The 27,636-nt window shown below is 46.2% G+C and overlaps 2 protein-coding genes across 4 annotated transcripts; both read right to left on the bottom strand.

Annotated features, from left to right (window-relative positions):
• Positions 1–949: 949 nt before the first annotated feature.
• Positions 950–8,179, bottom strand: YWHAH (tyrosine 3-monooxygenase/tryptophan 5-monooxygenase activation protein eta). Its single transcript, XM_027661698.1, has 2 exons — positions 7,832–8,179; positions 950–2,374 (listed from the first exon to the last, which is right to left on the bottom strand). The coding sequence occupies exons 1-2, from the start codon at positions 7,916–7,918 to the stop codon at positions 1,718–1,720; spliced, it is 744 nt and encodes a 247-aa protein (XP_027517499.1). The 5' UTR covers positions 7,919–8,179; the 3' UTR covers positions 950–1,717.
• On the bottom strand, positions 2,381–27,567 carry ANHX (anomalous homeobox). Of its 3 annotated transcripts, XR_003530666.1 has the most exons (12): positions 26,718–27,567; positions 25,925–26,192; positions 25,190–25,314; positions 24,847–24,970; positions 23,800–23,962; positions 23,188–23,320; positions 22,632–22,933; positions 21,819–21,966; positions 18,361–18,448; positions 16,430–16,544; positions 10,367–10,424; positions 2,381–2,858 (listed from the first exon to the last, which is right to left on the bottom strand). XR_003530666.1 is itself a non-coding variant. In XM_027661685.1 (10 exons), the coding sequence occupies exons 2-10, from the start codon at positions 26,177–26,179 to the stop codon at positions 16,452–16,454; spliced, it is 1,431 nt and encodes a 476-aa protein (XP_027517486.1). In that variant the 5' UTR covers positions 26,180–26,192; positions 26,718–27,567; the 3' UTR covers positions 15,588–16,451. The 3 variants fall into 3 exon arrangements, 2 of the variants coding, with proteins under 2 accessions (XP_027517486.1, XP_027517488.1); XM_027661685.1 differs by lacking the exons at positions 2,381–2,858; positions 10,367–10,424 and having other exon boundaries at positions 15,588–16,544; XM_027661687.1 differs by lacking the exons at positions 2,381–2,858; positions 10,367–10,424; positions 21,819–21,966 and having other exon boundaries at positions 15,588–16,544.
• Between the last annotated feature and the right edge of the window lie 69 nt (positions 27,568–27,636).

The following is a 27,636-nucleotide window of genomic DNA, read 5'->3' as shown; positions in this document are numbered from 1 at the left end:
ATGGGAAAAGGCAGGTATGGCAAAGTTTCACCCTGGCTCCACAGGGCAGGTAAGGAGGTAAGTATCTGTATTTTCATCTTTTTCAGATGTTGCATTAGGCTTTCAGTTGTTGCCAACTTTACTGATATAAAGCTAGAATTATCTAAAAGATGATAGAATATATAAATACACACAAATCTACTATTAAAAATTCTAAAACTCCAGATACTTAAAAACGACCAGTGTGCTGCTGGTCATAAAAAGTATAAGCAGCTGCTGTGGGTAAATCAGACCAGTAATAACTATTGTACAAATCAAAGAAAAATAGATTCTGATAAATGAGAACTTACATGACCCTTGAGCTATCCCAGGTGCCAGTGGCAGTCTGGACACAGCTAACTTTTCCTGCTTCTGGTACATAACATTCCAGAAGCATGTACAGCACCAACAAATGTACATGTACACTAACTGTTGGGAGAAAGCAAAAACAACAGGTAAGTTTGTGGACTAGACTTAAGTTAGCTAAAAACAGAAAGGCAGTCTTTAGGAACAAGTATTGCTTCTGTTTGAAGCAGGTAAATATGAAATAATGACTGGGATATTCACATGTGAAGCTGATTTGGTGGCTGCACTTCAGAGAAAGTTTAGAGGTTACAGTGGACAGAAGCAAACACAAGTCTCTACACTGATACAAGTCATGTGCTTTACAACTCTTCAGCTCCTGAGTGGAATTGCATTACAAGTGCTCTAGAGAGCAAACAACTAAACACACCTCCTTTGGAAGCTCCACTGTGGGTGCTGTGAATTCTGTGGTTTTGGTTTTTTCTTCTTTCATCGTACACTGTTTGTGCTGTGTTTGTTTAGCAAGTGTCAACTTCTCATTCAACTTTTGATTAAATATGTTTTAACCCATCAGTGATGTGTTGGGTAACTCTGTCTCCACTGTGAACAAACGACAGGACAGCTCATGTAGAGATAACATCCCTGAAGCAGCATTTTATTTTATTCACTTAATTCCAAAACATTTAATTTAGAAGTCTGGCATCTCAGTCATCCATCTTAACATGGGCAAATATTGACATACAGTTGTCAGAATACACAGACAACTAAACAGCCAAAGAGTTTACAAAAAATAAATTCATGATTCTTCAAAACAACTGCAAAAGGTTACAAGTATCAAAACTCTTAGGTAGATGCACTGCATTAAAAGAAACTGTGCACATAAGTTAGAGGCAAAAAACCCAAATTGCTACTGAAACCTCACATTTCAAACAGTTTATTGTAAACTGATGAACAGAGCTGTCATTTCACATCAGCTTAACTGTTTTCATTGACTGAAAAAAATTTGGGGTGGCTAATTTACTTTGCATGCACAAAATGTACTGCTTAACAGAACTGTCAGCTCATTTCAAATGGAAAGAATTTAACTGGAATCTAGTTATCCTCAATTACCTTCCATTACTCTTTCCCATATTTTCCAATCAACAGGCAAACTAAAAATGCCTCTTTCTGCACTGCTCAAGTGCAACTAAGATAAATAGGGCCAATAAACCAATCAATCCATCAATGCCCATGAAGACTCATCTGAAACTGCTTCTTGATAAAGTGGACAGCAGATCTGAACAGCTGTACAATACAGATATGCTTAGCACTAGATATTTAGTGTGACTGTGGCAAGGAAATATTGGTGATGATGGGGATGGCCAAGTGGATGAAAGAGGGATCAGAGGAAAGCTTTTTAATTATTGCCCTCTCCTGCTTCTTCATCTTGCTGGTCACTCGTCCAGAGAGTGAGGTTATCTCGAAGTAACTGCATGATGAGAGTGGAGTCCTTGTAGGAATCCTCATTTAGTGTGTCCAGCTCTGCTATGGCATCATCAAAGGCTTGTTTGGCTAAAAGGCAGGCCTGCTCAGGGGCATTCTGGATTTCGTAGTAGAACACAGAGAAGTTGAGTGCCAGCCCAAGCCTAATTGGGTGAGTGGGCTGCATGTGCTCTTTGCTGATTTCAAAAGCCTCTTTGTAGGCAGCTTCTGAGGCTTCCACGACACTGTTCTTCTTCTCTCCAGCAGCAACTTCTGCCAAATAGCGGTAGTAATCCCCTTTCATTTTCAGGTAAAACACCTTGCTCTCATACTGGAAGTCATTGCAGTTCTTGATCAAGTATTTATCTAGGAGAGCCAAAACATCATTGCAGACTGTCTCGAGCTCCTTTTCTATCTTCTCCCTATAGGCTTTAACCTTCTCCAGCTTCTTCTCATTCCCATCTGCCATGGTCTTCTGCTCTATGCTGCTGATGACGCGCCAGGAAGATCGTCTGGCTCCGACTACATTCTTGTAGGCTACAGACAGCAGGTTTCTATCCTCATTTGAGAGGGGCTCATTCAGCTCAGTTACCTGTAAACACAGACAAAGAGCAAATTTAAAGGGTTTGCCTTAAGGGAAAAGCGTGCCAACTTCCTTAAATACTTCATCACGAAGTGCAAGATTCAAAATTTCTTCTAGATCCCAAAATTCCTTCAAGATGGGAGTAATTTTGAAATATCAAAAGTTTAAACCCACTTCTGCAGTCCGGAGTGAAACCCCCACAGTTCTGATGTAATAGAAGGGGCATTTAGAAGCAAAGAACATTCACTGAATAAAAGTGAGTCGGGCTTGTGTAACAGAGAAGAGCTAACAGAGGAGGGCTCGGGTTTTTTAGGAAGTCTGCTATAATTACACAGACTACACATATAGTGATGAATTGAACTGTACCTACAACACCAGCTATATGAATCTGGAACACAGCACCCACACTGGCAACTGGTGTAATTCTTGCATTTCTTTCCCCTGCTGCTCTTTCATTCGACAGCAGAGATGGAAGCGCTGCAGTCGATAAGCTCTGCACGGTACAAAGGAATTAGTGTTTCATAGTATCTTTGCTTAGTGAGCAATTATCAATGTAACACAAAAATTATCCTGATTTCTGCTAACTGGTGGCTCCAGACAAATTCCAGGGATAGGACATGAAAGAAACTGCAGAGAAATAGGACAGGAAATCAGGAAAGAAGCCACGATCAACTCTGAACCACTACTACAAAAAGCTGGGATAAAAGGATAATACTTCTCATACTGTCTATTTAGGCCTATTTCACTTGCTGTGTTAATTTAGGGAATAAAATCTATCACACAGTCACTTGAAACTGTTCTACTTTTTCAAATTTATAAACATGAAATTAAGCTCAAAGGAATTAGGATGAAAAACTCCCCTACTTTAAGCATATTGCATTAAAAGCAGTCACTAGAATTCTAAGGGTATGTACTTTAGTGTGAAAGTAAACTTGTCCTTGCTCAGACACTGCTAAAATAATTAATTCTTTAAAAATGTGCATATTTACACTGTTTGACAGGCACCAGAGTGTTCTCAACCAAATACTTACATACTACAAATAATCAAGTCACAAATATTTATACTCTTCTGAGACTGCTGGTGTAGCCAGTGAACCATCCAAAAATGTGAATATTTCCAGATCTAAAAAAATACTTTATGAATTGTAACTGTTAGAGTAAGAGAGAGCTTACTTTCTAATTTATGTTTGGTTCTTAAAATATAAGTTAATTAGCTTTATCTCCAAAATGCCTTTTCTCCACAGCTCAGGACCCTGAATTCCCACAGGACACCGCTCTGCTCATCCTAATGCAATTAGAGACAATCTACAGGGGCTGAACTGCACAGGAATCAGCTCTAACGACATCTTAATAACCTTCCTCCCGGCTCCCAATCAATATTCCCCCAACAGTCCCTCCCTCAGCAATCTCTGCTATGACTCACCTGTATCATCTACTCTAGTAGAGATATTAACAGTTCCTTTGCAGCTTAGTGACAAAACCATGGGAGCATAATAAAGGAATCCTGACTACAGCCCTGGAATTCCTACCCCACATGCTGTGTGAGCTCAGAAATGACATCGTGTGTGATCCCACACAGGTCACACACCAAACTGAGCCACTTCCACATGGAAAACAGACCCAAGGGAACGTTCCACGAGTGATCCCCGATGCACTGTGGGACTGCCCAGCAGAGCCTGACCCGGGGCAGTTGACTGTGATTACACTTGTTTTGTCAGCCAGAGCATGTCAGTCACAGCCTGAGCCAGTTCTGAGCAAGCTGCTGCAAAAATGACTGTACCTGAGCCAGCAGAAAGTCAGGCTTAATTATTAAAACTCCTGATACAACATTACACAGTCCATAATTTTGGAACAAATAAAAACCAGACTAATGAGTTTAAACCAGACCAGTTTCTTGCATCATGTGACTTCAGTGTGTTGCACCAAGAAGCAGCTCTACAGCTACATTTACTGTATAGAACCACAGGGAGGAAGCATCTCCCAGCAGGGGAGGACACTGCTAACATTAAAGGCATCTCAGTCCCCTCTCCTACACACACACTTCATTAACCCCAAACCAGACACTCAGTGATTTGTACCAAAAACACAGAACATCCCAAACTTTTAAGTCCATTTATATACACAGCTGAAGCCTACACAATAAACTAGAACCTCAAGCTATTTTGTTTAAAAGCCTTTAGATCAGCCCAAGGCTTAAAATTTATTTCATGTTGTGTATTATTTCACACACAACTAATTTTAAAACTCTGCATCTCACAGAACTCAGATTCACCTTACCAATTTTGAAGAGTGACTTTTTACCCACTATGCAGCTATATTAGAAAAGCAACATAAATTAACAGAGGTCCTAAGCACTACATACTAGGATTAATACTGTCTGGAATATTAAGGGTTTATACAGGTAAAATGTTTCATTATTGCTGGAATTATCTAAGCCCAGAGGTTTAAATTCAGTTCTGTATTCTCAGGATGCTGGAGCATTTCTTGCATCAACTGAGAATCCTTCACACACACACCAAAAGCATCTTTCTCCAGCGTGTTGAGAAGCAATTCTGTACCTACCAGGTAATGTTTATTTGAAATAGCTGGAATCCTGGAGCAGCATTTAATGCAATGGGAATGCCACACCCCTTGGAAGAATGCCATTTAGAAGAGGTACATTTACATCTGACTGTATTTTCTATTAAAATAGTTTGGGCTTGGAAAAAGTAAATTAAAGTAATTAACTTGTAACGGCAAACTGTTTCATTTTGCTCTCCTGTCTACAGCCAAAATACTAAGATTCTTCCAAAAAAAATAAGCTTAACAGCAACAAAATTTGTATGAACCAGTAAATTCCTTTTTTAAGCTACGTGGTCTGGCCTTTTTTTTTAAATAAGGAATTGATGAGACTGAAAAATAAATGTTTCTCCAGCTTTATACTGACAGATGAAATGGCAGCCTTGTCACAATATTTTTCTTCAGAGGCAGTCTCAAAAATCAGGCAAATGCATTTTCACTAAAACAGTCTTTGTTACTTACTGTTTCTATCAGGCTGTTGGCTATACTGTGTATTGTAAAAGTGTGGTAACATATGTAAAACTGAAATTAATTGTTCAGATTTCAATGTACACTGAAAGTAAACTTTCATACAGTATAAGATATGTTACATTCAGAGATTTACATAAACATATAACAGAAGCTTTTCAAATCAAGATATCCTGCACCGAGAATAGATATCCGAGCTGGAATACCCATTTCCTTCCTGCTGGAGGAAGTCTAACCTCTCTGGACTGCAAGATTACTTGAATATTATTCTATAGGGATAAAAAGCTCCTTTAATTATCTCTCACTCACAACCACTGAAAGAGAAGTGTGAGCTGTGTGAGGACAGAGAGCCCCCAGGGCAATTCACAGGGGCTTATGCTCAGATCTGTAAAATAACTCCAAGGACTGAAGAGTTCTGGAAATGGCCACGTTGGAATGAACACCTGTGAAAGCCCAGTAACCAACAGATGTTGCATTACAGACATGCAACAGCGCATGAACAGCTTAAAGTAAGGGAAGTGTTGCCTTTTAAATTCAGATTTACTTTTTGTATTTCAAAAGTATCTATAATGCGTTTCAAGGCTCAGCTCCCAAGTACAGAAGCTCAGCAGCACACAACTTGTTTGGGAGCAGCAGTGGCATTACAGAGAATACTGTGACTCCAGCTGAATGAAAATTTGCACAGTAATTGGGACAGTTTAAAGACAACTGGCCATGAACACTAGTTGTAAGTCCTTTATTGACACACTTCCTGAGGCACAGAAACTGTATTCTGATGGTTTCACATATGCCCAGAGTGCCAGACATGAACTGTAGTTCAGCAGTACTTGGGGAAATAAATGTTCTCTACTAACTACAGCTACAAATAGTCTTCTAGAGCAGCAGATTTTAGTGGTTCCTCTGCTTCATTTTTCAGACTTACCAAGTGAAAGATATGAGATAAACAGAGCTGTTACTACATTACATGTATCATGAATTCTAGCAACACAATTAAAATACAACTTACTTTAACATCTAATGCCTCTGGTATTGAGATACTCAAGGTATCACTGCTTGAGAACCAGAATGGTTGTAGTATTTATTACAAAATAATAGCAAAAGTGAACAAGAGCAGCAAAATAAGTGTGGTTTTACTGCCCTCATTTAATGGAGGTGACGTACACATTCTTACAACAAAAATGTGGGCTCCATTTGAAGCTGCTTCTTCAAAATAAAATCATCTCGTGCCTTTGAACAGCAGCACTCAAGGGAAACAGCTCCTCTAGGGGCCTTTGGTGTTCACAGAGGACAGGTCAGCAAGAACAAACCAACTGTAATCTGATACAGCAAAGACACTGCTAAGCATTCACTGGCATTAACATTACCTGTAAAATTCAGATCGTGTGAATACTTTGCTTTCAAAAAAGGGACTAGACATAGTAAGTTTGATCATTCTGCAATTTTATTATACATCAGTACAGGCAGGTCAGTACAAATAATTTTCATTGCTTGGTTCTGAAAAAAGCAGAGTTGCAAATATAACTTATTGTTTAAACACATGTCAGTATTCAACAGGGTACGGAATGCACTGAGAAACTGTTACCCTACAAAGAAGAGGCAAAAAGGCAACGTTAAAGCTTGGGATAGGCTCTTGGAGCATGGGAGAGCTTTCACACCCAGATGCAGGTACTATCTTTGAGTCAGAGCACTGATGTTTGTGGGTGAGGCCTCTACTGGTGTTTTTTATTACGAGGCAAAAGAAATATCTAGAAAAGGAAGGGGCTCCTCTTCGTGTGCCGTGTCCCCAGACACGGTGCCCATCCCACCCGGCCAGCACCCCCCAAACGCTGGGTGTGCCCAGAGGGGGAGACGCACCCCAAGGTCAAACCCACCACCCCAGCAGGGGGAAGGGGGTGGGCGAGGACGGGCCCCCTCTGGAGCAGGTCAGAGAAGGAATGCACGGCGTTCCCGCCGCTCGCAGGGGCGGGCGCCATTCAAACGGCTGCACTGCGAGCCCGATTGGCGCGGTGGGGAAGGAGAGGAGGGCATGGGGACAGCCACACCCCCGGGGCAGGGACGGCCGGGGAGCGGGAGGGCTGCGAGACCGCCCGTACGAGGGAATGGAGGGAATGGAGGGAACGAGGGGGGAAGGAAACATTTTAAAAGGGTGATCTAGGTCCGGTTTGGACCGGCTACTGTTTGTCTCGTCTCTGCCAAAGGCAGGTAGTACCGGGCGCCGCCCCACACGGCGGCGAGGTGTCCCGGCGGGACGGTCTGGCTCCTGCTCCCGCCCTCCTTTCTTCACTACGACGGGTGGGACCCGGCGGCTCGCATCCTCCCCGGACCCGACCCCGCCTCGGTCCAGCCCGCACTTCCTTTCCCTCCCTCCCCCGCCACTGCCCCCCTACACACTCCTCCCCGAGTACGCCGCACGGCCGCCACGCTACCGGCCCCACTCACCGACTTCATGGCCGAGGCCATGTCATCGTATCTCTCCGCCTGTTCGGCCAGGCGGGCTCGCTGCAGCAGCTGCTCTCGGTCCCCCATGGCCGCTTCCGTGGTGGCTGCCGGGCTGGGCTCTGCGCGCCCCTCAAAGAGAGCGGAAGGGGGTCGGGCTGTGCGGAAGCGCTCGGGTGGCGGGCGCAGGGACCGCAGCGGAGCGGCTCTCCGGGCTGTGCTGTGCCGGGCTGTGCTGTGCCGGGCTGTGCCGCCCTGGCCGCCGCTCGCTCCCTCCCTCGCCGCCGGCCGCGCTCCCGGACCGCGCTCGCCGTGTGCTGGTCGGCGCCTCGCGCTGCTGCCGCCGCCCGCGCCTGCGCGCCGGGAAGGCAACGAGGGGGCGGAGCCGCGGCTGCTGCAGGGGAGGGGAGGGGGCGCCGCTCCCCCGCGCTCTATTTCTAGGTGACGTCACTTGCTATAAATAGCCATCGCGGGGCGCCGGCCGCGGGACGCGCGTGCGCGCTGCGAGTGCTGCATTTTCCTGCTGCAAAGGTGGAGGTGGGCGGGGGGCGCGGGCACTGCGGGACCGGACCGGGCCGGGCGGGACAGTCCAGACACGGGGGCTCGGACACGCACACCCCCCCCTCTCTGCACCGCCTCCGGCACGGGCACTGCCGCCCGGCCCGCGGGGCCGCTGGTGTGACCGCGCTCCGCGCTCACGTGTGCGCCCCTGCCCAGCGCCATGGCTGCTTTGTGCGGCCGCGGCCGGCCCGCGCCAGCCTTGGCCTGCAGCAGTGACACGGCTGTGCCTCGTCCCGGGGAAATAAGTGTATCTCGCCTCGGAGCTGCCTTGAAACAGCCCTAGTTGTGGGGGTGGCCATGATGACCACGGAGCAATTCTGCTACCTTGCCTAAGAGATGCAGCTAAATTCAATTTTACTACGTATTATGTGTAATAGTCGGGCTCCTCTTACATAAATTGATACACTATCAGCCTTACATAAAAATCTTAAAGTAGGCACCTCACACAAACGACACAGCTGCTGGTGGTGCCCAGAAACACCGGCAGCCACGTTAGTCCTCTCTTACAATAAATCGTGGATTAACTTTCCCTATCCAACCCAGGGCCAGCGTTTAAGCCTCCCTGCGCGGCCGCGCGTACGGGAGCTGCGGTACCGCGGAGTGAGGGAGCTGCTCACCCGCGCACCGCTCAGTGAGGGAGCTGCTCACCCGCGCACCGTTCAGTGAGGGAGCTGCTCACCCGCGCACCGCTCAGTGAGGGAGCTGCTCACCCGCGCACCGTTCCGCACCAGAGCCGCTGCCCAGAGCACCTGTAGCACTTTGAGCTCACGTCTGTCCTCACCCCCAAAGACAAGGAAAGCAGGTCCATTCGCACACCCCGGGGGCAGGGACAAGGCTGCTCTCGCTCATCCCTCTGCTCCCCAATACCCTCAGTGCTCTTGCACTGTTGCAAATGAGTAAATCCAGTCCCTTGTGTCAGCCAAAAGTTTCGGACTTAACTCTAATGCTGCTGGCTTTTGTGCATTAAGCCCTAATGCCATTTAAAATAAATGCAACAGTTCTGAAAGGGAATAGATGAATATTGCTGATTTTTTTAAAGGACGTAAATAAATATTATGACAAATAAGAATAAACAGTAATTATACTTAATGAAGCACAAAAGATAAAAATTACATCCAGCAAGTTATAAACTGATTGCCAGAACATTCTGGAAACAGCCCTTTGCAGCAGTGTGAAGCACACAGCACTGTGTGTGCATCCCAGCAAGCCAAAGGGTGCTTTTTCATAACGGGATTCTAATTTCACTGTTCCTAAGAGAAACAATGTTCTAACAGAGCAGATCCTAAGTATCACTCTAATTCATTGTCATCATTATTGCACAACCTGTATGGATTTTACCTAAGAATAAACTTTTAGCTGTGAGCTGTAAGGACATGATCTTGAAAAGGTATGATTCAATGTAAAACACACAGATTTTAATGTATCAGACACTTAGGCAAGAACAGTGAGAGATGGGCCAATCCCCCATTCTCCAGTTAGGAACCTTTGCAGCTGCAATAACTTCTCAGTAGAGATTAGTCAGTCTGCAAAGCATTCCAGCAGCTCTGAAAATGTGTAGGGTTTACCAGGAGCTTTCTAGTCTTGAACAGCAGCTTCAGACTCCCGAGGGAAATGGATTACAAAGTATTTTTAAAACCAGTTATTCACCCACTGAACCAATCTGCATTAATCTGCCAAATATATGTGGATATATCTACACATGCACAAAATATTATCATTAAATGCTTTTGGTTTCCTTAATTGAGACTTCTGTATAACAACTATTTCTCAGCCTAATGCATCTCAAAACTTCTTCACCTTGAATCCAGGAGGTGATGTGTAACCTCATTGCTCTAAAACCAGATACATGTCTAAATTCAACAGTTGCAAGGAAAAGTGCTAAAATAACACAACCTTGTATGCAGCATTTCCACAGTGTGACTGTAACCTAAAGAAAGTGAAGAGAGTGCATTGCACATACAAGGTTTGGGAGAGTACCTATATTCTCCTGTGTGTACTGCTCTGGATCTTCATCCATAATAGTGGCTCCACAAATCTACAAGAGTACAATAAACAGAACTTAGAGCTCATGCAATGAGTTTTATAATCTGCTACAATATTTACGAGTTACAATGTCTTAAAAACAAAACCAGAAAGGAAATGGAAAAATCAGCAAGCCTTTTTAGTAGAGTGCTGCACGGGGTACAAGCAGTGCCTGACTGTGGTTCCCCTGCCCAGCTCAGATGCCAGGCATTACAGATGACATTACAGAGCTCCGTGATTCCCATCAAAGCTCAGGAATACTGCTCTCATGAGGCAGGACTGAGAGTTGTCAGCAGTGACCACACCCAGCAAGAATTTGTAGATGGAGAAACTTATGGCACTGAAAATTGCACTGTGACCTAAGGCAGTGGCTCTGCTCCACAGGCATATCTGATTATTGGACAGCACCCATGTTCCACAAATAGCTCCCTCTGAAATGCCATTCCAGTTCACTGCTCACTCACACAGGGGCACTGGGGACACCACAGCAGGCTCAGAGGGTGTCTCCCCGGTGCTGATGTTTAGCTGTGGGACACTGGAGAAGAGGCTACAGGACAAGGAAACTGCCCTATGCCATTCCCAGCCCTTCCCCAGGGCAGACAGCCTCCCCTTTGGTTGTCCTGGTAGCACTGAGGGAGCACACACATTTTGTGGCACTCTTCCTGAGACTCATGGAACTATAGCAGTGGTGCTACAAAGTCCCTGCCACTAACATCCTCCTGATCCCTGGAGCAGATGATCTTCCCTCTCTTTTCTGCAGCAAGGAAATGTTTTATTTAGGGAACTGTTAAATGATGAAAGTCTTGGGGACAAGATACTGAAAAACAGAGAGAGAACAGAAGAAACCACCCACTGATGATGGGGGAGGTTAACCAGCTTCCACATCACAGCAAACAAAGTAGAGACAACCAGGGTAGAGAAAGAGGGACAAAGAGTTTGCGAACATCTGATCTTGGAAATACTTGTGACTGGCACTTACACAGGGCATGATGCTCAGATAGTGCTGTAAGGACAGATTCTTCCCCAGGCTTAAGACTATCTGTAATTTTTATCGTTAAAATCCTGGCAGCACATTCCCCCAGCACAGTGAGATAAGTGTGCATCAGGAGGATAGGTGTTGTCACCAATGACAAGATCAGAGCACGAGATAGCAGTGGGTGTAGCTGAAGTGTGATGATTCTTTTCCAAACCACAAGGGACTGTAATTCCAGTGACATATTTCTAGCCAAACCATACACCACAGTTTAATGAGCAACAGAACCCTCTAGGCTGTCACAGTGTGTGTGAAAATAGTCTATTTGTCATATTTCAATTTCATATTAATTTTGAATCACTCTCCCAGAACCTCCGTCATAACTCAAAGGTAAATCCTAGAATGAAGAGAGAAAGCTGACACTGCCAGAGTGCTGCTCAGCACCACAGTTCATGCCATGAATTGTGGGGAAGTACCCTGTGTATCCATTCACTAGAAGACCTAAAACAGAAGGTCAGGGACTTGTACAAAACCTGCAAAGCTCTTGCCCCCTCCTGGGAAAGGGCAGGTCTGTACACATAACTGTTTGGGATCACTGCAGTATTTTTCATATCATTCAGCATTCACACACAGTAGCCTTTTGCATGTCCAAAATCCTGTGCAGATATGAGTTGATAAATCCCCAGAACTCTCTGGCAAAATGGGCTATTTTCAAGCGCCTGCTCATTTCAGAGTCCACTGAGGAAGCAGCACTATGTCTGAATAAAAGATTATGGCAGTTTTTTCTTGCCAGAATGATTCAGGGATATGCACAGGAGGTTGTCAAGCATGCTCAGTTGGGGGGGTTCTTTAAGTGGTGGGGACAAGGTAGCTAATTGAAAGCAGCTTTAACTCCTCATGAGCTGCTTCAGACCACAGTTTGCTAGTCCTGCCCAGGGAGAAGAATCTGGTTTTACTCTTTATGTAATGAAGGGAAAGTAACCAGAATTCACAAACTCCAACAGGAAAACATGAACAAGCCTGCTTATCAGCAGCTGCCACCAGAGCACCATTTTGAAAAGAGGCTCTACAGGTAAGAGAAAAAAACCCCAACCTCTGTTAAGCAAATACTGAAAGTAAAAAAACAAAACGAACACCAAAAAAATCAATCCCACTAAATCCCAGGGCTTTTCCAAAAGTCCTGAGCATTTGCAGGCCACAGATAAGATCAGAATTTAGATGTTCATCATTTTAGGAACCACTCTGAAGACGCCTCATGCTGGGCATACACAATTAAGGACTCAGCATCAACAGCCACATTTAAAAAATAAACCCAGATCTGTCTTAACAAATGAATTTTTACTGCTCTTCAACCTTTACCAAAGTGGATTAGTTTGACATAGAACTGGATTAAATCCCACTGAAAATGATTGATCTGAAACAATGACCTTTCACTGCAGAACATAACATGAAAGACTTTGGGGATAAGACTGGTGAAGTGCAGAGATAAAACAAAATGCCTTTGCCAACATTTTCAAAAGTGGCCTCTTATTCTGGGTGCCCTACTTGAGTCACTATGTAAGTGCTTGTTTCCTCTGAAAACGAGGCCCCAAGCAAGGTGAGCCAGGCATCCAGAACAGGAGTCTGCCTGGAAACACTGGCCTTGAAGCTTTAGCTCCCAGCACTTGTCCTGAGTGGGCCGTGGATACACCCGTTCAGTGACTGTGACAGCAGAACTGCCACTGGGACTATAGGCAGGGAAAGCTGCTGCTCATGTCAGGCTGGGATTAGTTCAGGGAAGTTTTTCATGGCAGCTGCCATGCAGGCCCTCCACACGGCCACTTGCACACCCCACTTCCAGCACAGAACCACTGACAGGCAACAGCTCAGTCTCTGGCCTTGCCAGGCTTAGGGCTGTCTGCTGAACTGCCAAGGGGAAAGCTGCCTCTGGCAGCAATGTGGAAAACATGGATACCTGACCATTGGGAAAGTGTCCCCCTCGCCTCAGGGACAGCCAAGTAACAGAAAGTCCTCCTAGATTTCCATCCCCTTTCTGTGACCCATCAACACATATAGGCACTGTTCTTTGGGCCCTTATATGCATTTTAGGACAAAAATGCCTTCTTTTTTTTTTGTATCTAGGGCAAGCTCCTTCCTTTGCTAGGCCATGCCATGTGGAGGAGGAATGACAACAGCAGGTACAGCACATTCAGCTCAGGGCAGGTCAGCCACGTGCTCAGAGTGCTTCCAAGTACAGCTCCAAGGAAGAACAGCATAAACACAGAGCTTGTTCCAAATGGTAGGACAGGGAAAGCAGAACATGACAGGGACGCAAATCACACCTAGAAAACCAGAACGAGGTAAGGCACAAACTGAACAATTCAAATGCTACCCCAGTGTGAACACAACGGAAAGAACTCCACTGGGCTCTCTTTCAAAGACTAACTCCACCCAGCAGCACTGGCATTCAGCAGAGATTCACTTGTTCTCTTCCTCCACTGCATGGCCAGGCAGTCCCCTCTCTTCTGGCTCAGGGATGGGGAAGCACAGCCCATCTCTGAACTCTGCTCACCTGTAACTCAGCGTGGTCAAATCCTGTGAGATCACCTGCTTGCAAATTCCCATCCAAATGCAATTAGCTCCTCAAAAGTGTTTTGTGCAGGTTCAACATCCAGGTGACATGAGACAATAGTGGGCCAGAACACACTGTACTTTAACCACTTGACTTTACACCTCTTAAAGAGAAATACTTTTAATTTGTTCAATTTCATATATCAAGCTTTGAATTGTCTAACAAATTTACAGAAAAGTAATAAGTTATTTCACCTGGGAAATGACCTAGAAAATTCAGTTGTCCTCCAGAGAACAACTGTGCCAAATTTGGAAATGAAATTCATTAAGTGTGAGAGAAAAGGCTTTAATTTGGCTTTAGCTGGAAATCCTTTTTCAGATTTAAGTTTGGAAGAGACTTGTTGTTGTAGCACTCCTGAGAAATTCTGCTGAACTGAGTGTCTTCTTTTTAACTAAAAAGTCAAAACAATGGTGTTCTTGAACTATTAAAAAAACTTACAAGGCCTTAGGACACTGGTATTGTTAAGGTGGTAGAACAAAGGTCATTTATATCCAAACCCAAAGGACCTGCATTGCCTAGCATGGCTTATTAGAAAATAATCTATTTAGAATGATAGGTACCTAAAATTTCTATTCACACAATGTTAATCTTATTCTTTTCCCTGACGGGGAACAGCACTAAATATTTGAAAGGAACTGAAAATATATCTGACTGTAAGAAAGGCATCATTCCTCTTCACTCCAATACATCTTCAACAGTAGGGAAGTGTTATCACCCACATGTATCACATACCACTGACTAACTAAATCATAGTAATCGTAGTGACATGTCATACCAGCAGGGGTGAAAAATAAAAGTACCTTATTTGGGATCTCGGACAACAGTCCATCAAGAATCCAGTGTGAATTTTGCTATGGGGCCGCTGCCTCTGCGTGCAGCCGCGTCCCTGACTGTGTCCTGCCTCCTTTCCACCTCAGGTCGCAGGAACGACAGTGCCAACGCCTGGAGAGCAGTTTTTCACGCGGCGTGGCCGTGACGGCGGCACCTGTGCCCGCGGTACCCGCGGTGCCCGCGATGGCGGTGCCCGAGGGCCGCCCGCCCCTCAGGGCTCCCGGCGCCCCCTCAGCCCCGGCCCCCCCCGCCCCGCGCGCGCCCCGCTCGCGCCCCGCTGTTGCTATGGCTCGGCGGGAGGCGGCGGCCAATCAGGGCGCGGCAGGATATATCTGTCGCTGTTGCTACGGTCCCGCGGGCCAATGGCGAGGCGGCAGGGGCAGCCCGCGGGCCAATGGAGAGGCGGCAGCGGGCGGCGGGAACGGCCCCGAGCGGAGGAGGGCGGGCGGTGGCGGCGCGGGGCTGTGAGGGCGGGGCGGGCCCGTCCCTCACCGGGGGCTGGGAGAGTCGTACAAACCTGGCCCTGCTCTTGAGGGCAATAAACAATAACATGTGCGTGACCCTTCCAAGCACCACTGCTCCGAGCCCAGAACCCTCGACAGTAAGAAATGGGCATTCCGAGTAAGAGCCATCAAAATAAAGGAGGCATCAGGTTCTCAACACACACAAGTGTTCCCAGGGCAGCTGGTGCTGGGCTTTAATACATAATTGTCACGTGATATCACTTCATACCCCTAACCTTGAAAAAGGAACCCTGGAGAAACAGTAATTGACAACCTTTATTTGCTAACTTTGTAACAAAAGGTAAGGGAAACATCTCCTCCGTGTATCTCCAGGCTGGAGGTTTGGCAAAGATGACCCCTTCTCCAACACAGATTTAAACCCCCACAGTAACACTGCAAAGAATACCCAAAAGGGAAAATACTCAAAAGACCACTCCCCATGACTTGCAGGATTAGCTTTAAACCTGCACCAAGGGCTTGCCTTGCTACTTCTTGGTATTAAACACCAAAACCATGGTATGACCTCCCCCAGTCCTGCCAGAACTTTAGCACTGAAAATTCTGCCATGCTCCAGTTTGTGTCATCTGTGGCACTACGGAACATGGAACCTTCCAGAAGTTACACCCTGCAGCACAACAGGAAAGCAGGGATAAGAAACAGCAGTATTTTGCCAGCACTTAGCTGAGACCCTGAGAAAAAGTTATTCAATATCCACTGTAAGGCAATATAACTAAATTTTACTCCTTTAAAGTAGAGGAGCTTAATTTACCTTCATGATGCAGTGAAGGACTCTGATCTCACCAGTACTGTGGATAATCCATGTAACTGCCACAGAATAAGTGCCTTGGTAATTTTAGCATCTACACTACAGCTTCAGACTGCTCCAGTAAAAACCTACAGTCCACAATGTTTCTTCTATCCTTTGCAAAATTCTTAATAAAACTGTAAGTAAACCAAACTTCGGAACCATTTGAAAACGCCTCCATCCTTCTCCCTCACTCTTATTCATCCCCTTGTCAAACTCCTGATTCATTTATAAAAAAACCACAAGAGGAAAAAATAGGCATCGATGGGGTGTTTCCTGGGGAAGCGCAGCCCACCCGGAGTGTCTCTGCAGGCAGGTCACATCTGTCCCCTGGCAGAGAATTCAAAGAGCAGGCACGCTGCCCAGAACGTGTCACTGCTTAACGGGTCACCAGCTGAATCCTCCAGGACCTGAAAGACACAGGAAGGAATCAAAACCTCGCTATAGGATTTTTGACACAGTTGCTTATGGTGGGAGAGCTCCTCTGGGCAGGCAGACAGCAGCACAAGGTGTGTGATGGGAGGGAATGTCAGTGCTGAGGGCTCTGTGCATGGAGGGACAAAGGCCTTGTTCCCCTCTAAGCTCAGGTAGAGTGATCCATCTGTGCAGGACATGGTGTAACAGTGACAAGTACAATCAGTGCACAATCCAACTCTCAGTAATTCAGAGCAGAGCAATTCCCTTCCCTTTGCCCCAAGGCTTTGGCTCCTGTAAAAGCCAGTAACTGGCAGAAGGTAAGATCAGGATGAAATAATAAAGGGAGCGATCACCTGAACAAGGGTGCTCTGCTCAGGAAGGGAAAGAAACGTCTCCAAAATGAATTAAATTTTTTGTCATTTAGCTTTTGTTTTACTCTCATTTTGGTTCTGATGGTATGCATGACATACAAAAAGCAAATTGACTTGTGTGGACAAAAGGAAGTGTCCATCTGCACCCCTGTGGTTCAGCCATAGGAACCAAATATCTGCACATCCCTGCCACAAGCCCAGAGCCATTTGATTCAGCAAGAAGCAAAGTGCCCAGGAAGTCTGTAGAATGCTGTAAAATCATTTACCCATTCCAGCTCTGCCTTTTCCTAGAGCACTCATTAAAATATGCAAAAATTGCTCTTCTGAATTCCTGAACTGAGCAATTATTACAAAGACTTGAAGATGTCCCCTTTGACATCTGCAGGCATCACTTGGTCTCTTGCTCCTCAGCCCACGTTGCACTGAGTGTCATGTTTCTACACCACTGCAAAATCAGTGCAGGAATGCAGAACAGCAAGATGAAACTACCTACAGAGACTGCATGCTCTGGAAATCTTAGAAAAGGCTCATTTATTATTAATGCCCAAAGCTTTCCTTCTCATCTGGCTTACATTATGGCTGGTAAAAAGGCCACTTTCCAAGATACAGATCTTTATATTGATGCTTTCAGAGGCTCAAAAGAGGTTCTGTTACTGCCCTCAGAGCTGCAGCCACTTCCCATAATGAGGCCAGCAGATATGGGCTCCTGCTTTTCATAATCTCTTTTAAAAAGGTTTTCTCCAGCAGTTTACACTGCAAGGGAAATAGCAATGGATGCTGATTGTTAGACCAACACACGTGGAGCCAAAAATCAGCTAAATGTACACCTCAGAGAGGGCTTTCTTGGGTCCTATTTTTAGGAAACAATTCAGAGATGTGCCCCCATCCCTCTGAAAGCACCAGATTTCCAACTTCTGTTCTCTACTGCCTTAAAACCACCCTCAGAAGGCATGCAGACTGCATCCACAGCATGGAAGTAACTTCTTTTATCCTGCCCTATAATCACACTGCCCTGTATACTGCTATCAGCCATCTCAGAACAGTGCAAAATCCCCCTTCCTCAACAATAACACAGACCTGGAAATGAAATTACATGAAACATTTCAAGAGGCTTGAGAGAGCAGAATCAGACTGTGCAGAACCCCTCAGAGGGGAGGACCCTCAAGCAGCCATCATTCATTCCACAGTGCCAGGTGAGCCCTCCATGACTCCAAATTTAAAAGGCACTTTGGATCTGCACAGGTTCCTTTGGCCACCACTTCAATGACACATTTAATAAAATTAGGGTCTGATAAACAATTCAAGTGGGAAAAAGAAAAACAACAAAACCACCACTCCTCATATGATAGGAGATTTCACATCTCCTGTGACAGAGCTGCAGGGGATAGTGTGTACAGGGCTGAGCTCCTTTCTCTGAGTATTAGGTGTGTTCTCTTACCTGGCTTTGTCCCAAGGCTTGGCTTTCTTCCATGCAGGGTGCAGAAACAGGTGGGCACTGAGGCTTGTCAAATACAGTCTGACAGGAACTGCAAAAAAACCCATATACAAGTGCATTTGTATTTATGCTCTACTTGCTACTTACTGTAATACTTTTCAGTAGGACAAGAGGGGCTTGTTGGCAAGACTATTAATTTAATGGAGTTCTGCTTAGTTGTCTCCACATCTGCCCCATTTCTCCAAATTGTTATGGCCTGAGAATACAGATTCTGCAGTGGGATGACAGGCCTGACCAGGAGCAGTATCAGGGAATGACATCTCAATTTGCAACTTTCCTTCTGTCCCCAAAATGCTCTCCATAATCAAGGAGGTATCTACTAAAAAGTCTCTCTCCTGGAACATATTTTAAAAACAGAGATCTTAAGAGTCAAAACAGATAAACATGTGGCTTTAAACACAGCCACAACATTGGCTATGATACTACTACAGCTTTTCAAGGCCACCAGTGGAGTCTGAGGACTGGATGCCCATCCCCACTCCCCTGGGGTCTCTGCCTCAAGAGATCAGTCTGTGGGCACTGGGTCAAGTAGCAGACACTGGGTACTCGAAAATTTGGTGTTCTTTCCCATCATCACCAACTCTAAGGTATTTCTGCCCAACACTGCCCACACCACCACCTGGAATAGCCCAGGGCATGAGTGTCCATACAGGCCCAGACAAGAGGTGCCCACTAGTAGAGCACAGGAAAAAAGTAGGACCAACAGTGCAGGTGTCAAACTGCCCTCCCTCAGAATGCCCCCCAGGCTGCAGCCATCAGGGAACTCCTCTGCTGGAGCTGCTTTCAGGCAGTCACATTTCCTAATGACAAATGGATTCAACTCCCTCTCCCACTCCCCACCCGGAATGTCTCATCCCTCTTCACAGCCCACTTACACCGACATGCACAGCGCCCCTAGCAACCAGTCCTGCCGTTCAGTTACACAACTGCCACAAAGTGGCCCCTGTTTGTGGGCTCGGGATGTGCTGCCTGCCAGTGTCAGGGTGCTGGGTTATCCAGAGGGAGAGCCAAACAGCAGGAGGATTCCTGGCACTCCGAGCTGGGATCCCAAAAACCCAGGCAGAAGCTGTGACTTGCCACGGCCATCCCAGCACTGCCATTTTCTAGATCAATATGCTGGCTCAGAAATGCAGAAAGCCTTGCCCCACAGAGCTCAGGGTGCTTTTCTGTTTGAAATGGGAGCACGAGGGTTGCACTCTGCATGAACCATTAGCTGGGCTACATTCCACCTGGCCTGACTTGCAGAGTGAACAAGATGTACCACCACTCCCTGTAAAGGTGAGCATCTGCTTGGTGCCCCACAGGGACTGCCAGTCCACTAGTTGGATCAAAGTTTCCTCTCAGGCAGCAGAAGCAGATGGAGACAGTCAGTTCCCAGCCTGGTTCCCTCTCACACTCCCACCTCACAGCCCTGTAGATCAGAAGAGGTTTGGATACAGCCCAAGTGTGTAGGACTGGCTGTAAAAAGCCCATGAAAGAAACCAACAGGAGTTGTTCTAATAAGCTTTTGGGCCAAGTCCTTTCCAGGTGAGCACCTTTAAAAATGAGACAAGCAGATGAAGGGTCCTTTGGCTGACTTGTAGCTCTATCCCTGCACTCAGAAAGCAGGGAGTCACAGGCATAACAAGGCATAACACTGAGTCCACTCCAGATGGGTGACCTTGGCTAAATAATTTCCTTCTCTGTGCACTCCTCTCATGTGTAAAGCTGGGATAACTTCACTGCCCTGTCTTTCCAGGATAGCAACACTCATTTGACTCTTCCAGTTTGAGCTGTTGCTCAGAGCCCTCAGATGAGTGATGCTCATTGCAATGTGACTGCTCAGGAGGACTCTGGTGACACAAAACTCTTCTCCAATCAGTAACTCTGTGAGAGGGCTCTGGCTGATAACACAGGTGATCCTCACTCACTGAGCAGTGATCCTACCCAACATCACCCACATGAGGTCTCCCGGCTCCCCAGAGAGCAAAATGAAATTGCTGAAGCTGCAGCCTGAGCACCACTCACTTCTAAAAAAGATTGATGTTCCATAGCATTCATGGTATTTTGGGGAGTTCAAGCTTCTGGGCGGAGCTGGACCAGGGCACTGAATAGGGTTTACAAACAGAGTTCAAATAATATATCCTCACCAAAAGGTGCCAGTGAAGCAGCAAGTCCCACCCCTGACAGGAATAAGATAAAGGGTGTGTGGATTCCTGGCACAACTGACATATCAAACAAGGAGACATCCACCATAGATTTCTCCTGCTGGCAGCACATACTTTAAAAATAAACATGAGCTCACTCCAGAGTCAGAACATGCAATTTTAAATCCAGCCAAAATATTGCCAGCAACCCTTGCTGATCTTTCATGATCTTTAGCCACTGTTTAAAACTGCAAATCCTAAAACACAGACTGAGTTTTACAATGCCCAGACCTGGGTTCTCCCCAGCAATTCAGAGCAGTCTGACACGACTGTGAACGAGGCACAAAGCCAACTGGGAAACAGGGGTAAAAGGCAGAAATGTTTTTAGCAGGGAACGGGGGCCAAAACCTCACTGATCTTTATTGTATTGCCTTCCCTTGTTGCTTGACAAGTCACAAACCTTTCTGTGCCTCTGCTTCCTCCTCTATAAAGTGGGAATAAAGCTCCTTCTACCTGCTTTTTTGCCATATTGACAGTGTAGTGCTATAGCACAAATGCTGGACAGTGTCAACAGATGGGTTGTGAAATGGGGCTGCTGCTCCTGCTCAGTCTTGCAGATCAGTAAAGTGAAGGAAGCTCATAATATCTCTCTGGCAGTGTTTATTTTTATGTAACTTGATGCAAGTTGTATAACATATGGAAAATGGCACGAATTCTTGTTGTTTTGCATTCTCTGAATTTATCTTAAGTTCCAGAGAAAATCTGAATTCTGAAACAGTTGTTACAGGTGGAAAACAGAAAGATAGAACAGTGCCTTTCTGTCTTCCAATTTGGAAAGTTTGCCCTATGGAATAATCTTGTCATGGGGTTGTGAAGCTACAAAAACTATTTTAGGATTAAGTACAGGCCCTACCAACCCAGCCCACAGAATCAGCTCTCACTGGATCAGTATAGGTTATGATTTTCTGCCAAAAACAAGCAAATAGCTCAGAAGCTGGACCTGCTTTAAAAAGAGGGGTTCATGTCTTTCCTGATTCAGCTGGTTCCAAATCCCCTTTGTGCCACACACAAACACACACATATACACTTACACATTTCCAGTGCACAGATATAAATACCTGCAAAATAGGATGGACACAAGGAGAATCAGGCTCTGGGAATGAGGTTTATCTATGCTCTTTCTGCAACCCTCTTTAACAGTGTCTCAAGGGAGGGCTACACCCACAGCATTGTTATTCCTGCCTTTAAGCAGCCCTGTGCTTTCCCTCCCTTTACCTGTGGGGAATAGATTCCAGGGTCCCTAGCTGTCCTTCTCTAAGGATGAAGCTTTCAACCTCTAAATCTGACTGCTGAATGATTCTTCCTGGACTGCCTTCAATAGAGGCACCTTGAGGGACTCTGCTCAAGGGAACTCTGATACCTGCTGAAATAAATGCTTGTATTAAACAAGTACACAGACAGATAACGTGACCCAGCTATTCCTTCTCTCCTTGTTCCACGTTCACCAGAGGCTGGGGGAATGACACTCACAGCCCTTTCTGTTCTGTACACCTACAGCAAAGCAGGTGGACATTCCTTATGTATCCTATCAAGGCTATTCTGAAGAACAGGGGGAAGAAAAGAGATGCTGGGAATGCTGAACAAGACTGGACAGGAAGGAGATGAAGAGAGAAAGAATAGCAGGAAGGAGAAAGGAAAGGGAGAATGTGTGCCTGAAGAGCACCATGTCACAGATAAGAAGTTCCCAGCCTCTTCTCAAGCAATCTCTTAAGGACAACTGGCATTAAAAATGGACACAGGGAGCAGACAACACCTGGAAGGACTCTTCCAGTGGAAACACTAAAAGGAATCCACTACTATCTTATGGAAGCAATTACAATTTAGGCAAAAGAGTAGGTAAGAATGTCTGTTTCAATACCTTAAATCAACAGCTTTTTCTCATTGAACTACTATAGTGGCAGAACTCCAAAGCTCAAAATAAGCCCAGCTCCCATTTCTCGTGACATTGGAAAGCCACTAAAGTGAGCAAGAGGGTTTACAACAAAGGGAAACTCTTAAGGTCAACAATCTGGGTGCAGTTTTACTAACCTTCTATATCTGGGGTCCACACAGAGCCATAGACTCCTCTGGTGCTGCAAGGGCTCTGCCACATGGCCAGGTGTTCATCCAGGATGGAAAGGGGCCTGTAAGAGCACAGGACCAAGCTCCCCAGCTGGGGGCTGGCCCCAGCACTGCTCACTGCTGCTCTGGGCTGCAGCACAGCAGGGCTGAAGCAGGGTCCTGATTCCAGCATAGCCTCAGTGCAGAAAGGTAAAGGTTGTTCAGTGTTGGGAGTGGAGAACAAAGCCATGCTTGTTCCTGCCTCATACACCTCAGTGCTCTGCATAAAGCTGTAATGATGGAGAAAATAAATCAGCCAGACACACTGCTTTGCCAAGAGGGGATCCCCAGCTAAACCTTTGAATCCTGCCCTCCACAGCTGGGAGATCAACTGCTCTGACTGGGCACGGACCACATCCATCTGTGGTGTCAAGGCTCCTAAGTGATGTCTCCTGGGAACTGACATGAAACTCAGTTGCACAAATATGTTTAGAGGTTGCTTTGTCTCTGAAGTGTCACTTATAAAGTGTTTTTCATACATCACCTGGATTCCAGCATCTCTAAATACGTTCCTCTGGGAGGCTCAATCACATCTGCAGCTGACTGCTCCCACCTTGGCTCACAGGGCCCGAGGGTTATCTCCATTTGCTCAGAACCGGTGCCTGCATGAGATCCACCTGAAAGGTGCAGGCCAGGCAGGTGAGAGAACACTAATGGTTACTCCAAAAGGCAATGAAACAAGTCTAATTTGCCAAATACAGCAAGACCCCCTTGTTCCCTGTAACTGAAGTTTGGTTAAGATTCTGTGGAGGGGCATGGAAATAGGGGGTTCTCCTGGAGTAGTGCCCTGATCCCAGAATCTGAGAGCTAAAACTTGCTGCCTCCCATGTATTTGCTTTCATTTGGTGCCCCTTCTGAGCCAGACATCTCTTTTCACCTGTCCCTGCACAGGCCTTAGGAGTGTCTGCTCCTATGGACTCACAGCTTCTGCCCAAACAACGAGGGACTCCACTGAAGTAGAGTCCTCCAGCGCCCACTTGATCCATCAGCGTATAGATGCTGTTCTCAAGAAGCAATTTCTTCCCTTCCCGAGGGAAAATCAAATTGATTTTCAGCTTTCTGGACCACATCCTAAGCCCATTAGGAAGACACAAACCTGCAGTCTGCTCCTCCTTTGCATGGGAAGTCCAAGCCCTCTCAGGACAGGAGTTGTGGAGCTGTTCCATAGGGAGGACGCAGGATTTTCGACGTCGCCGATAATTCGCAAACCAGTTATAGACCTGAACTGGCTGCAGGTTTGTGTCCTGAGCTAATCTCTCCTGCAAACCCAGGTGTAGGGAGAAACAAAGGGGAAAAGAATAAACCACATCCACATAATTAGGCTTTTCCCTTCAGTTCCAAAAGCAGTCCAGCAAGAGTTTTCAAACCCAGAGACGTTTATTCACTACATCTCCAAGAAGTCTCTGTGGATCCGATTGAGGACCCTAACTCAGAGTTGTTGACCTCTGTCCTCAGAGTTGACAGAAAACACACATTCCACCCTGCACCCCCAGACAATTTGTTTGCTAAAGGAAACCACACACTGCTATTATACTGCTCACCAAATAGTGCCCTCACCAGAGCACATTCACCCCCCAGAATAACACCTTCACAGAGGCAGTCTCCAAAGTGAAGCTCTCACCTTCCAAGGCAGTGATCAACCAGGATTACTGAATTAATTCACACATCACTTCCATTACAAATCTGTCCCTGTCCAAAGAAGGTAGATCCATGCACACATCAACACAGCCTGTTGTGTTTTCAAATGCTGTGAATCTGATGTGATAAGTCAGCACAAAACACATTCTGGTGAACAAAGTGCAATTTTCCACAGGCTGTAACTCAGTCCAGTCAGACAGAACTATTTGTCACTGTAATAGAGCTCTTCTGAGTGACAGCTGTTTCACTGCCTGTGCTCAATCGCTACGAAATTAGAACTTTTAAAAACCCAGAGAGGAATTTATTGCCCTCAACTTCTTGTCCACAGCAAGAGAAATTACTTAGCATGAACCTGATAATTTTTTTAAAGAAACTTTTAGGGAAAGATCAAATACAAGGAATCCCAGCCCCAGCGAGGCTTCTGAAAACACCAGTTCCAGATTTCTGATGACAGAGTCCTGCTTTCTGTGACAAAGAGATTTGACTGTAAGTAACATATCCCTACCCGCTGTTTCTTGTCTGGGTTTGCTGTCACCTCTGTAGCAAACCTGTGCAGGTGCTGGCGTACTTCTTCTGGATGGTTTCTAGTCTTCAAACCTTCAGGACAAAGGGAAATAGGTGGAGGATTCCTGTATACAGGAGAAAACAGGATTAAAAAAAAATCCCAAAGATAGTCATTGACATTCATGGGAATTTTCTCACATTGCCACAAGTGCTCAAAACACCAAGAGAAAAAACAGCTCCAAGAAGCAGCATCTTGACATGCAAACCCAGTCTTTGCATCTGTAGCCCCTACCTCTGCTAACTACAGCAGAGAAAAAAGTGTTGGTCCCCCCATGATGCAGTACCTCTTCCTGCAACGGAATTTCTGCAGTGGTGTCAGAAAATCCCTGTGGTGTCTCTCCATAACCCTCCGATAGTGAACCTCGTGCCAAAGTTGCACCAGTTCTTCCTTCTCTTCTGCCTTGCAGTGCTAAAACAAAACAGTGTATAAACAAACCTTTCCCGGGAGCCAGTCAGAATTCCTATAAAAGAGAAAACCTGCAACAACAGAAACTTACTCAGAGACTCCAACTGGTTTGACAAAGCTGGTACATTACCTGAGCATATGGCTCCTGTACCTTCTCTAATGTACACAGGGAGTTGCCTGCTTAATTCCTTCTTTTCCCCTGGTGAAAAGGGCTAGATGACCAGATCAAGAGGCCAAAATCCCTCACTGTGAGTGGCACCATCCAGCCTTCCTCATATATTCCCACCCTGACAAGCACTCTAATCTTGGGCTTGTGAAAGAAGATTGTGAAAAACTCCAAGAACCACCACATTAAAGAACAAAAATCCTGCTACAGGCAACCCCATAATCACCTAATTACCTTCTTCCCCCTGGCTGATGAATACTGCCTGTAGCAAAGGCTTTATCCTGGGTTTCAGGTCAACCAATGCACACATATCACCTTCCACTGCCTTCTGCCAGCTGGAAACACTCCACGTGCTGCAGTTTGGGTCCCTCTGCACTAACAGCTCTAACTACTGTTTTTCCAATACTGCTTTTTGTCTCCATGAAGAACCAAAGAACACATCCCTACCTCCAGGAGGCTGCAGGCTGTGTCATGCTGCCCATTACGGATGTGAACGAACACGCAAGCCCGGACAATGTGGATGTTAGTGAGAAAATACATCTTGTGTTTGCATCCCATCATGGCCCCAACCAGCTTCTCCAGACTAGGGGATGAGCTCTGGAGGTCCTGGCAAAGCTCTCCTGCTAGATCCAGCAGCTTGGAGGGTGGGGGATCCTTGTTTTTATTCCTGTTTAACATGGCCATGAACTGCTTCATCCTCATGTCCTGTTGGAAGCTTTCTCCATGAAATGCACAAAGTTGTGGTTAGATAAAAACTATTATCTCCTATTTTTAGCTTCTATGGTATGTCTTTTTTTTTTTTAAAGGAAAGAAATTCACTGTGCTATTAAAAGCAGCCCGAGGACCTTAAAATATTTTAAATAAAACTAGGCCTAAAGCAGCCCTGAAAAAGCTAAAGCCACACCAAGTTTGCAGTTGAAAAAACTGAGCTCAGAAAGACACATTAAACTTGCCCCGAAACTCGGAGACTGACTCTAAGCTTTACATCCACAGCTTAGAGGTTAAAACTACTCGAAGAGAGTAGTTCGGTGAAATTCAGGTGAAACTAATTAGTTTTTCTCCAAAACGGCGCTTTCTCAGGCCGGGGCAATCGCAGTTACTGCAAAGTGTAAGCAATAGTCGGGGCTGGTTTTTACCCTTTTTCCTGGGAAAATGGGGCCAGCGCGGTACCCTTGGGGACACCCCACCCTTGGGCCAACTCCAGCCCCGCCGGACAAGAACGGGAAAAGCTGTTAAATACCTGCGAAGTGGAGGAGCAGGGACGCGCTGCAGCCCGGTCCCGGTCCTGGCCCTCACCCTCGTCCTCCGGGATCAGGTGAGGAGCCGCGGCTCGTTCCCCGCCCAGGCGGGGCTCCAGGGCTGCCCCACACCCCGACCCCGCCCCGGGAGCCCTCAGACCAAGCACCCACCGCGTGCACGGCGCCGTTCATTGTACGGTGGGTTCATTGTACATGGCAGCGAGTTGCTTTCATAGTAGAGAGCAATTTTTAGGTCGTTAATGGGGCTCAGACACGCACCGATGATTTTGACACACTTAGGAACTGAATGAAGAGGCACGAGGCTCAAACCCACCTTTTGTGGGTGGGTGCCGTCTCAAAGCAGATGAGTCATCCGGGTGCCGTCTGGGGGATAGAAACTGAAGCAGCTGCGATTATTTTCCCTGAATCAGGTCTGAACACCATTGTGAAGGTGTCAATCCTCCCCTGACTCCAGTTTCTCGAGGACAGGTAACAAAAGGAACCACCTCGCAGCAGGAGCCAGCAGCGCCCACCTCAGCTGGGTTGTGAACCCACCCTAAATCTGCACTTAAATAAGCAGCTCGTGCAGAGGCCCTGGGTCACGTAGGAGCTTTCTGTGCAAAGACAAAGGCTACATACTTGAGCACAGGCACCTTTTTGCTGCGTGCAGACACATTCTAAAAATCTGCTCATTATTGTCAGCAGTATTTTGTGTTCAGTGGCCCTTGATTTCTCCTTAGGCTTTGGTGCTGGCCTTGCAGGACAGTAACTGGCTTCTTGCTCCTGCTGTGTGACACTGTTCTAGATCCAGAGCTGGAGACAAAGTCCTGGATGCTTAAAAGACAAAGCCCCAGCACTGAACTTGGAGCTGGGCACAGGAAGCAGTACTTCCTCTTGGCAATTGTTCTCTTTCTGTACTGC

Source organism: Corapipo altera, unplaced genomic scaffold (assembly GCF_003945725.1).
Source record: "Corapipo altera isolate COAL_440 unplaced genomic scaffold, ASM394572v1 150, whole genome shotgun sequence".
NCBI lineage: Eukaryota > Metazoa > Chordata > Aves > Passeriformes > Pipridae > Corapipo > Corapipo altera.
This window is presented reverse-complemented; position numbering and strand designations above follow the sequence as displayed.

Bases quoted from the DNA above. Each gene is read 5' to 3' on its own strand.
- ANHX (XM_027661685.1), bottom strand. From the start codon at position 26,179: ATGAGGATGAAGCAGTTCATGGCCATGTTAAACAGGAATAAAAACAAG. The intron at 23,963-24,846 runs GTAGGGATATGT...CTGGGTTTGCAG, and splicing joins ACCCAGACAAGAAACAGCGG to GAGAGATTAGCTCAGGACAC. The intron at 21,967-22,631 runs GTTAGTAAAACT...CATTTATTTCAG, and splicing joins GTGGACCCCAGATATAGAAG to CAGGTATCAGAGTTCCCTTG.
- YWHAH (XM_027661698.1), bottom strand. From the start codon at position 7,918: ATGGGGGACCGAGAGCAGCTGCTGCAGCGAGCCCGCCTGGCCGAACAG. The intron at 2,375-7,831 runs GTGAGTGGGGCC...CTGTGTTTACAG, and splicing joins TGGCCTCGGCCATGAAGTCG to GTAACTGAGCTGAATGAGCC.